General features: G+C 42.5%; 1 protein-coding gene across 1 annotated transcript in view; it reads left to right on the top strand.

Moving 5' to 3' along the window:
- The first annotated feature begins 719 nt into the window (after nucleotides 1-719).
- tgfbr2l (transforming growth factor beta receptor-like) overlaps nucleotides 720-19,242 on the top strand; it is a 102,818-nt gene continuing 84,295 nt past the window's right edge. The window contains exon 1 of the mRNA XM_070874543.1: nucleotides 720-851. Coding sequence (XP_070730644.1) covers nucleotides 800-851 — 52 coding nt within the window. The 5' untranslated portion in view covers nucleotides 720-799. The remainder of the gene's footprint in view (nucleotides 852-19,242) is intronic.

Raw genomic sequence — 19,242 nt, 5'->3', positions numbered from 1 at the left:
CCTTAAGAAACAGCTATTACATTTATATATGTTAGCAATATGTCACATGTAAATATTTGAGAAAACCAGAACAATATTATTCTACAGATCATAAAAAAACAGAAAATGCTGCAAATACTCAACAGGTCAGGCAGCATCTGTGGAGAGAGAAACAGAGTTCACGTTTCAGGTCGATGGCCGACCTCTGTTTCTCGCCTCACAGATGCTGTTATTTCAGATTTCCAACATCCGCATTTATCCGCAATACATTTATTTTCGACAAATAATTCCAAATCTGTGCTCAGGACTAAATCATATTTATATTTATAGTGGCCTAAATCTGATAGTAGACTGAAATGCTGCAACTGGTTTATCAGTAGCTCAGTTGCTAAATCTTCAATGTAGTCTCTTGCCAACTTAGTTCTGTTGCCATAAACAGACGTGAAACTGTTGTTTCGTGAAAGGAACATTTCGAGTTAAAAAAAAGCGAGTGCTGATTTGGTGCAGTTCGGTTTTGCTTGTGGAAAATCCGTGTTGATTTGTTGACGTTTCAAAACCTTCCTTCTGGGCGGCCCCACACTGAGCCTTGTAGCTGGAGTTTAAAGGCAAGTTCGGAACAGCTGGCATCAGATTCGCCTACAGCAAAGCCAGTCAACTCCCCCCCCCCCCCCCCCCCTCAACATGACTCACTCACACGCTCATCTCGCTCTTCGGCTGCTATGATCTTTAGACCAAATTCGCACGATGGAAGTAAAAAGCACAGACCGATAGTTCGGGGGCTTTCCGTGGGACTTTTCATGCTCGGTTACCTGGAAGGAGAATGGGCTGCTGGAGTGTCTTAACCCCAACATCTGTCTTGATCTTGGCTTCCGGTAAGTGAAGAAATAATACACTGTCAGAGCTTACAGTGTGGGGACCATAAATCATACCAATCACTGGGCTTTTTCCAGCTCCAGCCACTGTGTAACTCTTCTCAAATGTAACTCCAACCATTTTTAACAGTCGATTCCGATCTGAATTAGAATCCTCGACTCTAACGTTTTACTGACATCAGTTTTTGATCATTTCTACTCGAGTCCAGATTTTTCACCGAAGCAACACTTTTCAACGCTTCAAATATCCCGAAAACAGCTTTTGCACGAAGTAGATTCCGACAGCGGCTGCCTCTCACTGTAGTCCAATCGGTACATCTCACAGGGGCAAAGAAAACAAAGAAGACATTTCCCATTTAAAAATGACTGGCTATTCAATTCGTTTTTAAAAATAGAATCGTTTTAATGACCGCATTTTGCTGAACTATAGGGCTGCGGTTGGGAACATTTAGCCCGTTTGTAATTTGCTCATTTCGCTGACGATCCTGTAATTCCCAATTAATAGGAGCTAAAAATCCGTGTTGCACGCCTTTTAATTCTTACTGCTAGAAAAAAATAGTGGGATTATTGATCGCTCTTTACGGCGTTAGCAGGGACTAAATTGCTTCCTGGCAAACGCCAAACCTCTCCAAGTATGTTATGAGATCCCAAAGGACCTCATTTTTAAGGCATATGCTGCGAAGTATTTTTTTGAAAGAATCCTTTTTTCAAATTCACTGACCTAAATGAATGATATGTTGTAAATTATTGCAAGTAACACATGTAAATGATGATTTAAAGAGCACGACTTCAGCAGATCTTTTGAAAAATCACTTTAGCAATTTTTACCATGGAAAGATCTGAATTAGGTTTGTGCGGGATCAGGATGGGAATCAGATTCGGAGGGTAATTTTGCGCGCTAGAGGTCACTCTTACAGCCGGGGGAAACCAATAGTCCTCGCACGGGGAGGAGAGCTGCACTTAATCAGCGGCAATGAAGTATTACAATCATACATTGAACAGACCAGCCAAAACCAGGCCTTTGGCACTTTATTAAAAATATCAAGATGGTCTATTATTGACTGATTCCTTTTTATTTGGTAAAAGGTTTAGAAATCCTGCCAATGTGGGTCTTGCTGCCGTAGCGCCCAGCTTCATAACTGAATGCAGGGACCTTCGAAAGTAGAAACATTAATGTATTTCAGTCTTTCTATCCTTTCCCTTTCGGCCTTGTACTGAATGAGGAAAATAACATTTTTATTTCCATTCTGCCTTACTGCAAAGCGTCCAACTTTTCGATTCCCTGATAAATATGGACTTGTTATTTCATCTCTAAACGTTTTCATTCAGCTCGCACTCACTGAGCTAAGTGAACGTTTCTCCAGAGATTTACAACATTAGGTTGTAACAACTCATTCTTTACAGTGCACTTAACTCAATCATATTACCACAGTCTCTTGGTGCTGCACAAGTAACTTCATTTCACCCACTTTACTAATTATTTTTTGGAGATGTTAACATAGCCATTAGAAATGCTTATGTGACTATTTAACATTATCAATGTTGACAAGGGGTTATTCAAAACCTTGATACAGGAAATGAAGGAAATGCGTATAGAATGCGTATATGGGTCAGTTCCCGTTTTATCTTGTTGAAATTTGCTTCTTCCCAGACAAGTACCTTTGCCTTTTACAGTTCCTTCTACTTTTCAATTTCCATAACAAACTTAAATATGCTATGTTCATTATTACCTAGATGTTCTAGGTATTATCTGGAAAATAGACTGGACACATTGTAGAAACGCTGCCCCTTCTATTCCAATTACACTACTTTTATCTTTGGATAATTAATGTCATCCATTTGTTATTTCTGCATATTTCAATAATTCTTCTACAAATATTTATGAGTTGCTGTGGGATCTACCATGAAATGAATCAGTATGGTTAAGGTACTTATTTCAGAATAGTGTGCCTATGGTTTTTATTCACCAAAGGCACCTTTGCACCTTCTTATTAGGTAGCAGGGTACGATCACTAACAATAAAGTACTAGAACATACTGATAGCACTAGCATTGAGAGGCTATGATAATCAATGCTCAGCTCATGGGGCAGGACAGGTTGTTAGATTGGACGACATATGGTTACCAAAGCAGATGTTTTATGAGAACTGGTGGATTGCAGTAGGAAGCAGGCCAACAGTAAAGGCACTACAAGGACACACTGAAGATTCACTTGAAGCAGTGCAACATGGTCTTTGACTCTTGCGAAAGCCTGGCCACCAACAGACAGCAATGGTGTGCTGAGGTGAAAGAAGGAGTGAAGGGCTTCGAGCTGCAATATTGTCCAATTGTGGAGCCAATATGCACGAGATGGAAGGATCGGCAACATCAGAGGGAGCAACAGGAGAGCCTCCCCCATATGTGAGGCTTGTGGTCGACAATGTCTGTCACATGTTGGCCTGCATAGTCATCAACGCGTCATCTACCTTATGCTCCCTTCCATGTTAACATTGTCATCCTCGCAAACAAGGGACACACTATTAGTTTATTAAGAACTGAGATAATTACCACCGATAGATTTACCCTGCAATGTGCCATATATAAGACTTAATCATCAATAGAGACATGTAGAATTGTCAAGCATTTCTGAAAACCAGACTTGAAAGGAAGCAACAGAAGTATTGAAGTTTGAACCCCCCTCCCCCCACCAAGGTGAAATGCAAGACTTGGAAATATATCGCCGTTCTTTCATAGTCACCGGGTCAAAATCCTGTAATCTCCTCCCTAACAGCGTTATGGGAGTAACTTCACCACAAAGAAGTCAGCTCACCACAACCTTCTCAAGGGCAATTAAGGATGGGCAGCAAAACCCATGTCCCAGGAACAAATAAAAAAAAGACGCTGAAACACTGCTGTAGATCTTTTGAAATTCTGGTACCTAGATGTAAGATGTTATTTCACTTTCAGCATTGAGTGACATTACACTGATAACTGAAAGGTAGCAAGAACAAGGCTTTTTGAAATCAAGATGACTTTTATTTTCCGTCTGAAGTTCTTGTGAAAATAATTATTTCATTCCATTGTGTGTACATTTTATATGTTCTGCTTTTATACATTTTATATTATCGGCTGGATTTCTGACTTTCTTTTCTCTAATTGTGAATATCTTATTCATAAACCTTGCTTGTGTTTAATTGTTTCAAAGAGAGTTTGGTAGCGTAGCGTAAGACTACTCTTATACCTTTAGGAAGATTGCTACAAATAGAGTAATTGATAATCTACCTTTGCTAAGGGCTGATTGTTGGAAAAATACAGCTTCCATACAGCTGGGGACAAATTTTGCTAATGGGAACCACTGTGAAATTGTAAGAGAGTAAACAGTTCTATAGAAAAATCCGAGATTCCAATAGTGGTTCAACATAATGTTAGTTCTGAGGCCTTAAACTAAACATCAGTAAGACAAAGGTCCTCCACCAGCCTGTCCTCGCCGCACAGCACTGCCCCCCAGTCATCAAGATCCACGGCGCAGTCCTGGACAATGTGGACCACTTCCCTTATCTCGGGAGCCTCCTATCAACACGAGCAGGCATTGACGAAGCGATCGAACACTGCTTCCAGTGCACCAGTGCAGCCTTCGACCGCCTGAGGAAAAGAGTGTTTGAAGACTAGGCACTCAAAACTGTCACCAAGCTCATGGTCTACAGGGCTGTAGTAATACCCACCCTCCTGTATGGCTCAGAGACGTGGACCATGTACAGTGGACACCTCAAGTCGCTAGAGAAATACCACCAACAATGTCTCCACAAAATCCTACAAATCCCCTGGGAGGATAAACGCACCAACATTAGCATCCTCAACCAGACCAATATCCCCAGCATTGAAGCACTGATGACACTCGATCAGCTCCGCTGGGCAGGCCACATAGTTCCCATGCCAGACACGAGAATCCCAAAGCAAGCGCTCTACTCGGAACTCATCCACGGCAAACGAGCCAAAGTTGGGCAGCGGAAACGTTACAAGGACACCCTCAAAGTCTCCCTAATAAAGTGCGACATCCCCACTGACACCTGAGAGTCCCTGGCCAAAGACCACCCGAAGTGAAGGAAGTGCATCGGGGAGGGTGCTGAGCCCCTCGAGTCTCATCGCCGAGAGCATGCAGAAATCAAGCACAGGTAGCGGAAGGAGCGTGCAGCAAATCAGACTCCCCGCTCACCCTTTCCTTCAACCACTGTCTGTCCCACCTGTGACAGAGACTGTGGTTCTCGTATTGGACTGTACAGCCACCTAAGAACTCATGCTAAGAGTGGAAGTAAGTCTTCCTCAATTCCAAGGGACTGCCTATGATGATGATGATGAGTTCTGACTGAGATGGGACTGGTACCCATTACTTTGCAATGGATATAGTTAAATGGAGTTTTGACTTGGTTTTGTTGCCTTATTTATCAGTTTTGGCAAGGTTTTAGCATTTTATCAGTGAAATGTGTCCAGGAACTAAAAGTATTATCACCTCATATAAATAATCAAGGTCCCACAGGCCAGCTGAGTTAAGCTACTGAATTTGTTTTTGTGGTTAGAATTTCTGCCAGTTCACCATGTTGTCCTATTCTAATTATTTCCCCCTGCCTTAACTTAAGACATGGCAAGAGGACTGGTGATCTGGCATTGCATTTGTTTTTGAGTTGTCTACTAGGAGTGTACTTGAACGCTGCTACTGACGTGGAACTTAACTGGTATTTTAAAAACTAGTGTTTCTTTTCGAGCAGCTGCACTCACGGTGTTGTTAATTTCTGCAAAATGGGTGGGCACCAGATGCCAGCAACTGGCTTTTAATCAGTGATTCACATATAGCATGATCACTAGGCCAACTTTAAATTTCACCCTAAATTAATTCTGAATTATTATTATTCCTTCATTCTGTCCATTCCCTTAAATCCGAAGTGAAACATATTCCATCAGGTCGATGCCAAGATTTCAGAAAAAACAGTCTATGTGTAAGTCTAGGCAACTCTATAGCCTGGGATTTCCTCACTTATTTCAGTGGCCAAATGTGCGAAATTGGTAGAAGTCCTTTTCGGCTTGAAATGTGCTTAAGTTGTGTCCTGAGGATTTTTCAGGACCCAGCGCAGACTCGATGGGTCAAATGGCCTCCTTCTGTGCTGTACTATTCTATGATTCTATGCTAATGTTGCGAAACTGAAGCCAAAGTATATGATTGTGGATGTAAACCCTACTGATGATCCATTCTTAGCGCTTTTCTAGAAATACCTTTGAAATTTGTTCAAGTAAAAGTGATCCCAGATAATTCCTGGTATATATTTATTAAAACCATAAAAAATCTCTTTACCAAATATGCTTTAACCTATCCTGCCACCTTCAAAGATTTGTGCACAACCCCCTCCTTCTCCCCAGGTATCTCTCTGCTTGCATCCGGTTTCAAATTGTACCATTTAGCATGTATCGTCTCTCCTCAATCTTCCAACCAAATATACCACCTCACTTCTTTCTCCGTTGAATTTCATCTGCCATGTGTCCGGCCATTCCACCAGCCTGTCTATGTCCTCTTGACAATTATTACTAGCTTCATGTTTCTTTAGTTGCAATCCTATGGCACCATCAATCTTATTATCCAGAACCTAATTTGTTGAAATTTCAAGCAGGAAAATCATTTCATGTTCCCTTGTCTCTCAGGAGTGGTTTTTAATTTTGAAAATATTATGGCCTGGAGGTTCCACTGTTGTGCAGGTATTTTCAGCACAATTCAGCCAAAATCCACCAAACCAGCGCAAAAGATCGAGGACTTTCAAGTGCAAATTACATCCAACACTGATTTAAAAAACATTGTGCTGGAAGCCGGCTCCGCCCACAAAACTGGCCAAGACCCCAGATACAATTAATCACCAAGGCGACTTTCCACTAATTGCTCCTGTTTGCGGGCCTTCAAAGAGGCTTTTAAAATGAAGCTTTTTTTAGGCTCAGGGGCACTTATAGGCACTTTTTAAAAGCTTTTAAATACTATTTTGTTGTAATTTAATAAGGAACTGACTACTGTGCACCAATGTAACTAGTAAATGGTTCAATATAGTTTTTTAAATCATTTTCGGTCATTTAAAATCAGTTTTACCACAGGTGGTGGACTAAACACCCCGATTAAAAATGCTTATTTTTTTGATAAGCCCATTTTCAGCTGTATTAATGGCCAGGAATTTGCGGTTGCAATGACGGCAAAACTTTCAGCATTCGCCATCATTGACGCCATCATATGCGCAGTTAAATTGGAAATCTAGAAGTTGCTGTTAGTGATACCCTAATTCTCCACAGGGTGCATTGTTGTAGTCGTCGCAGATGCAATCAATGCAGAATCAGTGGTTTGAGAGAACCTCAACTTTTTACACTCTTCTTGCTGTAAAAACCATTGAAAAAGTTAAGCCTTGTAACTTAGTTTTTAACCTCATACTAAGTCATAATTATTGCTGCACAACCTCTCTGGCCCTGAAAAAACTAATTTTATTAGTTTAGAATGTAATTTCCTCCATTCCATGATAAAAATTCCATAGATTTTATAAATAATTTTTATTTTATTTTTTAAAGTATGTTTCTGATATTTCAGCTTATACCATAATCCCATGTGGATGTTCCAATCTTTATTTCACTCTCTGTAAAAATGATTAAAAAGTGAATGATAGTCAGTGCTTTTTACTTCCTGGTTTGCTGTCTGTGAGAATTCTTCAATCTGATTGGCTGCTTAGCCTGCTTGATGACTTCACTGTTCCTGGATGGCGGCCAAATAAATTGATACTATAATAGAAGAAATCAATGCCACAGAGCCCGCTAAACCTTTGTGGGCAGCTTTCTTCAAGTTCAGCGGTGAGCGCTGTTCCTTCATGGCTGACTGCAAAATCCAGGCCATTAAAACTGCACCAGGTTACTACTTTTAAATATATCAAGGAATATTTTTTGATGCAAATTTAAAAAAAACATTACATTCTAAAAAGCTGCCCAATTGTGCTGGTTCAAGGAAAATTTTACGGCCAGCGATATGCAAATGAGAAACTTGACCAAAAAATTCACTTCTGAAAATGCCCAAAGCCGAAACTCTTAGCCTGTATCTTTATAACACATATCTTAGTCGAGAATTTCCACTTTAGTTATACTGGCTTCTCATAATAACTTGGGCGGACAGAAGTAGAAACTTATTTGGGAACTGACCTGGTGTTCCTAATTACACCTGATACTTTCATGATATCATAGCAACATAAACATAGAAAATATGTGCAGGAGTACCTGGCCTCAACAACTTTCTGTGGTAGAGAATTCCACCAGTTCACAATTCTCTGAGTGAAGAAGTTTCTCCTCATCTCGGTCCTAAATGGCTTACCCCTTATCCTTAGACTGTGATCCCTGGTTCTGGACTTCCCCAACATCGGGAACATTCTTCCTGCATCTAACATGTCCAATCCTGACAGAATTTTATATGTTTCTATGAGATCCCCTCTCATTCTTCAAAATTCCAGTGAATATAAGTTTAGTCGATCCAGTCTTTCTTCATATGTCAGTCCTGCCATCCGGGGAATCAGTCTGGTGAACTTTCGCTGCACTACCTCAATAGCAAGAATGTCCTTCCTCAGATTAGGAGACCAAAACTGTACACAATATTCAAGGTGTGGCCTCACCAAGGCCCTGTACAACTGCAGTAAGACCTCCCTGCTCCTATACTCAAATCCTCTCGCTATGAGGCCAACATGCCATTTGCCTTCTTCACCGCCTGCTGTACCTGCATGCCAACTTTCAATGACTGATGTACCATGACACCCAGGTCTCGTTCAACCTCCCCTTTTCCTAATCTGTCACCATTCAGATAATATTCTGCCTTCCTGTTTTTGCCACCAAAGTGGATAACCTCACATTTATCTACATTATACTGCATCTGCCATCCAGTTCTCTATCCATGTCAATACATTACCCCCAATACCATGTGCTTTAATTTTGCACACAAATCTCTTGTGTGGGACCTTGTAAAAAGCGTTTTGAAAGTCCAAATACACCACACCCACTGGTTCTCCCTTATCCACTCACCTACCCCGTTCAAGTCACCCTGCAGCCTCTTAGCATCCTCCTCACAGCTCACACTGCCACCCAGCTTAATGTCATCTGTAAACTAGGAGATATTACATTCAATTCCTTCGTCTAAATCTTTAATGTATATTGTAAATAGCTGGGGTCCCAGTAATGAACCTTGCGGTACCCCACTAGTCACTGCCTGCCATTCTGAAAATGTCCTGTTTATTCCTACTCTTTGCTTCCTGTCTGCCAACCAGTTTTCTGTCCATGTCAATACATTACTCCCAGTACCATGTGCTTTAATTTTGCACACTAATCTCTTGTGTGGGACCTTGTCAAAAGCCTTTTGAAAGTCCAAATACATCACATCCACTGGTTCTCTCGTGTCCACTCTACTAGTTACATCCTCAAAAAATTCTAGAAGATTTGTCAAGCATGATTTCCCTTTCATAAATCCATGCTGACTTGGACCGATCCTGTCACTGCTTTCCAAATGCGGTGCTATTACATCTTTAATAATTGATTCCAACATTTTCCCCACCACAGATGTCAGACTAACCAGTCTATAATTCCCTGTTTTCTCTTTCCTTTTTTAAAAAGTGGTGTTACATTAGCTACGCTCCAATCCATTGGAACTGATCAAGAATCTATAGAATGTTGGAAAATGACCACCAATGCATCCACCAGGTGTGACAGGGGTCTAACAATACATTGCTCATATGTGGCCGGATATTTAATCATACTATGCAAATTATGAAAATATGTAATCAATTGTGTTGTCCAACATTTGCACCATTGAAATCCTAGGCCTAGGAGAACTCTGTCCCAGTTGCTAAGAGTCATTGAGGCACCCTTTAAATTAAATTGATTGCACAGGTTTAGGTGTAATTTTGTTTAAATTCTCCAATTTTTTGCAGCATAGAGGCCATAGAGGCTGGGGAACCCTCCTAAAAATTGCAAATGACCCAAAGCTAGTGAATCGGCCCAGCTCAGGGGCACATCCTTGTGCCAAGTGGAAGTGCCAGCCTGCTGATGATGCGCCAGGCTGAGAGGAGAATTGAAGATTCTCAATTCCTTCTCCTACCCAAGCACCCATTTCTTCCTGCCTTTTGCTTGCATTCCCTTTCTCTCTCCTACTGCCTCCCTCTCGAATTGGCTGAAGATTGGCTTCTGTGATGGTGGGATCCTCAGGAGGAGGTCGATATGGATCACTCACTCGGCACTTTTGGCTGAAGATGGTTGCAAACTCTTCAGCCTCATCTTTTGCACTCCCGTGCTGGACTCAGCCATCATTGAGGATGGGGATGTTCATAGAGTCTCCTCCTCCCATTAATTGTTTAATTGTTCACCGCCATTCATGACTGGATGCGGCAGGACTGCTAAGCTTTGATCTGATCCGTTGACTGTGTGATTGCTTAGCTCTGTCTATAGCATGCTGCTTCTGCTGTTTAGCATGCATGTAGTCTGTCTTGTAATTTCACCAGGATGGCACTTCAATTTTATGTATGCCTGGTGCTGCTCCTGGCATGCTTTTTACACTTCTCATTCAACCAGTGTTCGGCTCCTGGCTTGATGATAATGGTAGAGTGGAGGATATGCCGGGCCATGAGGTTACAGATTGTGGTGCAATACAATTCTGTTGCTGCTGATGGCCACAGCACCTCATGGATGTCCAGTTTTGAGCTGCTAGATCTGTTTTGAATTGGGTGTGCGCCCACCTGCTGGGTCTGTCTTGCCAGCTAGTGATGGAGGAATCTGGGATGTTGGCTGATTCCATGGTATCAATATGACAGGCTGTTGCTTGACTAGTCTGTGGGACAACTCTCCCAATTTTGGCACAAGTTACTGAGGAGGACTTTGTAGGGTCGACTGGGCTGGATGTGGCTTTGCCGTACCGGTGCCTAGGTCGATGCCGGGTGGTCCGTCTGGTTTTATTTTTAGTATAATTCTTTGTAGTTGTACAACGCGACCATTTCAGAGGGCAGTTAAGAGTCAACCACTTGCTGTGAGTCTGGAATTTCATGTAGGCCAGATTCCCTTCCCTAAAGGACATTCATGAACCAAATGGGATTTTGTGACAATCCAGTAGTTTCATGGTCACAATAACTGATACTACCTTTTCATTCCAGATTTATTTAATTAACTGAATTTAAATTCCCCAGCTGTCCTGGTGAGAGTTGAACTCATATCTCCGGATCATTAATCCAGAACTCTGGATGACTAATCCAGTAATTTAACCACTATTCTATCGTACACACATAAAAGCTGTGCTTTTATGCACTTTATGATTTGTCGACTAAAATAAAAGTGGTGAAATTCTGGAGGTTCCTGCAGCTTAAATTGTGACTTGCTCATGTTCCATTGTAGTTGCAGTGCAACCCTTTATCATGTTGCATCATAAGGCACATATGGCTGTTTTTCAGCTGACTGCTTTGTTGGCTTTTGTGATGCTGTTTGGTTAGCTTTTGATCATTTTTATTGTTGGCATAGATGATGCAAGGTGTAAATGCTGCATTAGCATTTCAATGATGCACATTCAATTTATCTATGTACTGCACAGTGCACGTAAAGGTTTTTATTATGATGCCTCACCTGCCTTTCTTTGGTACCCTGTCAGAAGCGGCAAATGGTTTAGCTCTTGTTCTACTCTTAAATGATTCCCTCATATTGGGAGCTTCTCTGGATAGGGACACGACGCCACCTCTAGTTGTTGAATTCTCACTGAGACTGCAGTGTTGGCTGTATAGCATACCCTCACCGCTACAAACATGAGATGGTATCACTGTGTGACCCAAATAAGACTCAGTTGAAGCAATCCAAATGGTGGATGGGGAGCCTTTGAAGGCCTTTTGACAGTCAATATGAAAATTTAATCTGATTCCCCTCTCTCTCGGGCAGATTAATGATTCTAAAATTTATAATCTTAGCTGGAGGAACTTATCACTGTGCACATAGTATAATTAAATTTCCCTTCTATGTACAATAGAACTGCTTGGCAAACCCTTTTAGTTCTGTAGAATTTGAAAAAGCTCCTGAAAGCAGCATCTACAGACTTGAGTACGTTCAACTAATGTTCGAAAGTTGTATTTGTAAGTATAGAATGTGTTTTTAAATAAACTAGAGAGGAACTTGCAGTTCCACTTTCAATTACTACACAGTCAGGTTTCTGGAACTGACACACTGCTGCATGTGGGCCCACAGGCAGACTGTCTCTGTTTATGTCTATCTTTCTTTTCAACTTGTTAATTTTATTGCCCACATCAATGCTCCGTTTATTCTTTTCATCAAGTTTGATCTCATCTGCTTTCTTTGATTTTTTTTTCAACATTTATGTCACAAGTTATTTTTCATTATTTGTTGCTTTTCTAATGAATTGCCAAGTTCTTTTGGAATTCATTGTGGCAACGATCCAATGTCCAGTTGTGAGGGACATTATGTCCATATGGGTCACATTCACTCCTCTTCCAGTTGTGTAATATCAAAATCTTCTATACTTGTTGATTGACAACTGCTAAAACAAACCTCATAGGCAATGATTGCATTAATTTTAGCACATAATTTCTTATCAGTGGCATTTGATACCTCACCATTAAAAATTTAGAAATGGTTATTTGTATTCCAAAAGTATCCATTAAAGCCATTGATTTGTGGTTTTCATGATAAATTGGAAGGAATCGCAGAATATGATTCCAAAACACCAGCAAAAACGAGAGGGAATGCCATAATCAGTCTAATAAAATTTGAGTAACCAAGGCCAATTTTCATCCCCTCTTCTTGCTCCAGCATAATTCAACCAGTGTGCTTTCCACATGTGCCTGGCATGATTGCACTGAAGGCAGCTGTTTTTCCCAGATTCAGCTGATTTAAATGTGTTGGGTGAGTGCCAGAAAGGACCATCTCTTCGAATTTGGTGCTTGTACCAAGACATAACTTTGGCCTGGTGGCTGCTGTCAGTTAAATGGTTGCACACACACACACAGTGCCTTCCTGCTTCACAGAAGAATTTGAAAAAGAGTTCCTGTCTAAGGTAAATGAAGGAGCAGCCTTGCAACTCCTACCAGTAATTCCCATCAGCTGAGATGCATTCCCAATGTTGTGCCCAGAAAATGGAATGAAAGATATTATGATATCACTTCCGCATTATGTAAATGAAATTCAAATAATTCCGCCTGTTTCATGCAGAGCTCTGGCCCACATGTTTGGCCCCAGGAAACACACATCATGTGCAGAAAGGATGAAGATCCACCACTGTAGGTCTCCATCCCTGTTTCCACTCTGATTGCTCTGGAAATTGATGGCTTCAAAGCATTATGGACAGGAAAATTGGCTCCATTTGATCACCATAAGCTAGTGGGGCCTCACTATCAATTAATGTAATCACAAAATGAGATCTCAAGCAATCATTAAAAATTTCCCCATCTCAGGACCCTATCCAAGATGGTAGCAGCTGGAGCTCCAGCGTAAACCAACATCATTTTCAGGCCGCGACTGCCCTGTTTACGCCGGGTGCAGCAAGTTAAAATTGACCATATTCAGTCACCAAGAAACGGTGTCTCTTAATGCAAGCATTACAAATACGATAGAACAGCCATTGTCCACCGTAATGTAGATTCCCTCCTTTACCTTGGTAGACAATGGAAACTGGCAGATGATTGAGAGGCCCTAAATTCTGATGTTGCACATATAGGATAGTAATACCAATTGCATGGAAATGAAGACAAGTTCAGTACAAATAACATACATTGAATTTAATCTTTCTCGGGCTGTTCGGTTGATTTATGTTCGGCAGATGGAGGTTGGTGTTAATGGGCTCTGAAATGAAGCAACATCTCAAACAAGCCTTGGTCCCATCAGATTTTGCAACCTAATTGGGAAGGCAAATAAATGAAGTGCAGATAATGGAAGTTCTATTTTAGTTACAAGCTCTTATTATTCCATGTACAAACAGCATAAAATAAAATGTGATTTATAAGCATTGAAAGCAAGTTACCAAGGATGAGAAACTATAATTATGAGAAGAGATGAGATGCTGGGACTATTTGGACTGGAGACCCAAGCAAGCCCCAGGTGGGCAGAGAAAATGCTTCAAGAACATCCTCACAGTCTCCTTGAAAAAATGTAACATCCCCAGCGACTCTTGGGAATCCCTGGCCCAAGGCCGCTCAAAGTGGAGAAGAAGCATTCAAGGAAGGCGCCGAACACTTTGAGTCTCTTCGTCAGGAGCACACGGAAGCCAAGTACAAACAGCGGAAGGAACATACGACAACCCAAGCACCCTACCCACCCGTCCCTTCAACCACCACCTGCCCCACCTGTGACAGTCTGTAGATCCCGCATTGGACTCATCAGCCACCTTAAAACTCATGTTAGTGTGGAAGCAATTCATCCTCGTCTCCGAGGGACTGCCTAAGAAGAAGAAGAAGATTTGGACTGGAACAGAGAAGGCTAAGAAGCTGAACAGAGATTTTTTAAATAATGAAGAGTTTTGATAGAATGAATAGAGAAAATATTTCACTTGGTTGGGAGTTAATGATAAGGGGCCATCAATTAAAAGATGTCTTTAAGAGAGTGTAGAGAGTGGTTAGGAGAAAGTTCTTTATGTGGTGTAGTTACAGCATGCAATGCTTTGCCACAGGGAGTTATTGAGAGAGAGACCATTGCATCCTTTCATGGAAATGGAGGTAAACATTTGAATTGGGGAAGATACAAGGCTATGTGAAGAGAGCAGCGTAGTGGAATTAAGTATAAATTGTTGTATCAAACAGGTGGCACAGACACAATAGGCCAAATGACTTTATCTGATGTAAACGCCTTTGGTTCTAGTTTAAACCTTTTTTTTCAAATAGGGGTTGATAGTCACAAAAATAATTGTAGTAGTTTGACTTAATGGGATAATCGGGAGTTATGTAAACAATGGTGTTGACCAAAGATCACCACAATCATCCTTACTGAGTCAGGGAAAATGGTGTACAGTATAGAATCACAGGGGTAGAAATTGCCCCCCGCCTGAAATGGGGTGCTCCCACCCAGTTTCGATGCGGTTCAGGTCGACTCTGCGTGACATTCGGCTCTTTGTTGTTTTTTTTCATGCATCCGGAACTCGATCATAATGGGGGCGGAGACAACACCTGAGGGGCGGATCTGCGGCGGTGACAGCAACTGAGGGGCGGAAGTTGGGAGCGGAGTCATCGCCGTGATGACATCATCATGGCGCTGCGTCACCACGGCTCTCCCCTTCACTTAAAGGGGAGAGCCTCCGCGATTTTGAAAATTTCGGGCCACTGGGCCACCAGGGAGGATTTCAGCCGGGCCTGCAGCCTGGCACCCAAGAGGAGTGCCAGGCTATTTGTTGGTGGCCCGAATGAACCTGAGGCCATATTTATTGGGCCGACAAAAGCAAAAGCATGGCGGCAGCGGCAGTGCGCCCTCCCCTTTAAGGGAAGCCACATTACTGCTGCAGAAGGCCACAGCCTCACTGGACCACCGGGAAAAAGTTTGTTTTGGCACCACCAGGTGGGCCGAAGATTTTCGGAGGGGACTGTCACTGTCGGGGGGTTAAATCGACGATGCGCACAGTGATGGCATGCTTAAGATGAATAGATGGGGGCGGGGGGGGGGCGGGGAAAGCTGGGGGAAATCGGGGCACCGCTGGGAAAATCTGGGAGGGCAATTGGGCTAGCAGCCGCCATTCCACGAAAAGTCGGCGACTACTCCACGCCACAGCATGGCTGCCAATTTGCAGTGGTAACAGGCCTTCAGGAGATGGGCAATTTCGGCCCCATAGACACTTACAACACAGAAGTAGGCCATTTGCTCCATTGTGCCTGTGCTGGTTCTTTGAAAGAGCTATCCAATTTAATCCCACACCCCAGCTTTTTCTCCGTAACCCTGCAAATTAGCCGTCATCAAGTAAATTCAGTTAATGAATAAATCTGGAATAATAGGCTAGTATCAGTAATGGTGACCATATAATGACTGGATTGTCGTAAAAACTCATCTGATTCCCTAATGTCATTTAGGGAGGGAAATCTGTCACCCTTACCCCATCCGGCCTGCAGACCCACATCAATGTGATTGACTCTTAACATGGCATATGCACTCCCAGGACCCTCTGCTCTTGCACCCCCCTCAAAATAGTACAATTTGGATTATACTGCCTCCCCATGTTGTTCCTCCGAAAGTGCTTCACTTCACACTTATCTGCATTAAATCTGCCAAGTGCCTGCCCATAAATAGTTGGTTAATATAGAAATAATACATCTTAGCCAAATAAAACATATTGCAGCTTGCATCTATTTTTCTAATTAAGCTCCGTTTAAAGTATATCCATGTGCCAGCATTCCCATGGCATTTAAAGTCTATAACAATACAATAGTGTAGTGTAAAATTGACTTGAATGGCAGTTTTAACAATGCTGACACAAAAAATCTTTTAAATCTGATTTCTGAAAGAGCCAGATGAGTTCAATAAAACGGTCACATATCAGTCAACTTAAACCTTATGCGTGGCCCCAGGTACCAGGAAGTAGTGATTTGGTCTGTATCTATGCAAACAGACTGAACAAGTTGGCTGTTCCTTCTGTACAAAAAACTAACAACCTGGTTGTAATTTGCTCCTTCTTAATGTGTTTTTTTTTCCAACTCCCATTTCCCTTTCACCTTCCCCAAATGGTCTTTTTCCATATAATCTCCTCTAGTATAAGCTGTATAAATGCAAATGTATCTTATAAATTACTACTTGGAAAAATAAACATATCGAGGTGATCTGCAGATCAGTTCAGTAGTAGGCCAAGAGTTTCTCAAACTATATTATCTTTTTTGGTACAAAAACAAAAATGTAGAAGTAAAGGGCCCAAGTTTCCACCAACCCTTAGAATGGCGCTCCTCCGTGAGGTCCGCCGATTTTCTCGAACAAAAAGCGCGCCTAATCCTTACTGTGGTATTCTCCATGCTAATCAGACATCCTTGGGACTCAGCGCAGCACAGCAGAACCAGCGGGGGGGGGTGGTGGAGCTACAGCCCTGCACCGAAAAGAGTGCCAGCAGCTGTGCGCATGCACAAAGGAGTCTGCGCACATGCGCAGTAGCTCCTGGCCCTCCCAGCACGTCCTGGGTCCGGGCGACCCTATCCCTGGCCAAAGGGACGACGCGATGTTCGCAGCCCCTATCCCGGGTCAAGTGACCTGCCGCACAGGCTGGTCGCTGCCTTCCTGCGCTCAAACCAGTTCATTGTTGTAGCCTCTCGCACCCCTATTGCCTGCATCCTCTGCTGCCAGTGCTGCCCCTCGCGTTCAGTTGGCGGAGTGTGCCGAGGGAAGCTTGCTGGGGAGCCCGGGGGAGCAGGAGCTGGAGGAGCCCGGCGTGGTGTGGGGGGGGGGGGGGAGGAGGGGGTGGAGTGGGCACGGCTTGAGTCCGGGCCACCAGATCAGCACCAGGAGTCATACAGCACGTTTGTGGCGGAATTCTTCGAGACACGATACTGGGGGGGGATGAAGCTACTGGTTTGTGTCACTGATCACATCTATGTCAAGAAATTTCAAAGTATTAATGCCTAAAAACAATTTTGGACTTTATACATCGAGTTCAAGACTCAGTCCACTCTGAGAACTACAAGAAACAGGTTGGTGCCGGGAGACTTTTGATCGGGGTGGGTGGGGTTGGGAAGAGTTTTGATGGGGGGTGGGGGGGTGGGGGAAGGAGGAGAGTTTCTTTAAATGATTTAGAAAAAGAACAAGCTGCTCGAATTAGAAAAGTTGTCCCTAGACTGTCTGCTGATAAGAGCAGTAAGAAAGGCAATCAGCACCATCAAAATTTAACTTCTGATATAAACAATATTAAAAAGTGCATATTTTATGAAGCTTTATAAAGTGGAATGTGTAAATTATGCAAAAGTTACAGTACAAGATCTGTATTAGTTGTTGTGAAGGTGTTTAGTGCTTTGCAAGGTCCTCTCACTTCCCTTCCCCCCTGGCCCACCTCTGGTTACCTGCGCCTGATTTCTAAAGTGTCCGCAAGGTTTTTCTGAGCGGACACATACACTGGCCTAAGTTAGTTTGGAGTAACCTTTCGCTGTCTAAACTTGCTTAAATGGCCAAAACAGGCGTAACGCCCCTTTTTGAAAAAAAAACTGCGCTGAAAAGAAACTGAACTAACTCACTAAAACTGGAGCAAAAGAAATGTGGAGAATTGCGATTTTTAAGATACTCCAAAAAAAAACAAGTGGCTCCAAAAAAATAGGAGCAACTCCTGTTGAAACTTGGGCCCAATGAAACTGAGCAGGGTGGCCATCATTGCTCCCTAAGTTAGATGAAATTCATGGCACCTTCAGTACTGTAGTATAATGTCACTTAAATATCATGATAGCTGGGAGCTTTCTAAATAGCTCAATGAATTTAGTTAGTGAGTAACTGAGCCATACAGACAAGTATAGTCCCAGATTTGATCTCTCGTAATACTAACTTTATTGATCTCAGCTGGTTCAACGCAAGCACGCTACAACTGGTTGCAGTGCTCAGAGTAAGGAGAGCACTATCAGCCCTAGCTCCTGCTCCTGATTGTTATCCAGTGAGCCCTGCTGGAAGTTCTTGTGTTGATGTTTGGTGAGGATGGGACTGGGTTAGTCTGTGATGCCTTTGATTTAACACTGACTCCATGCCAGGAGCAGCATCGGGCATACCTTAGAACCTAGTGAAGCTATTACACAGGGTTACCTGCATATTAAACATCAGAAGCAGCAGGCTTGAAGCAGAACTATGTGGTTCCACAACCAACAGATCAAAGTAAAGCTGTGCTATCATCCTTCCGTGACGGCATAGCTTCTATTCACTTCATATCACCAGAGTGGTTGGCAAACCTGGACATTAACATTTAATGTTTTTTTTTAAGTTGCCAGAGAAAGAAGAGGAGAAAAGCTCTGCAGCCCTATAATATTCAAGTGAGAATGGTGGTGAACAATCAGGGACTGATATGGATCCACCATCATAAGAAAACAATGCGCAGCCTATTTGGTTCACTCCACATAACATTAAGAAGCAGCCCGGCTATAGTGATGAAGGCCTATGCACCAGAACTAGACATGCCCTAAGCCGGCTGATCCAGCCTGACACTGGCATCTATCCAACTATGTCATTGGCATCTACCCAACAATGTAGACGATTGCTCAGGTATGTCCTATCCACAAAAACCAGGATAAATCTAACCCGGTCAATTACAATCCGATCAGCCTCTTCCTAATCATCAGTAAAGTGATGGAAGCAGTTGTGAATAGTGTCATCAAGTAACATTTACTCACCAACAAACTGCTCAAGATCTGGTTCTGCCAGAAACAGTCAGTTCCATACCTCATAATGCCTTAATC

The sequence above is a fragment of the Pristiophorus japonicus genome, chromosome 3 (assembly GCF_044704955.1).
Source record: "Pristiophorus japonicus isolate sPriJap1 chromosome 3, sPriJap1.hap1, whole genome shotgun sequence".
NCBI lineage: Eukaryota > Metazoa > Chordata > Chondrichthyes > Pristiophoridae > Pristiophorus > Pristiophorus japonicus.
This window is presented reverse-complemented; position numbering and strand designations above follow the sequence as displayed.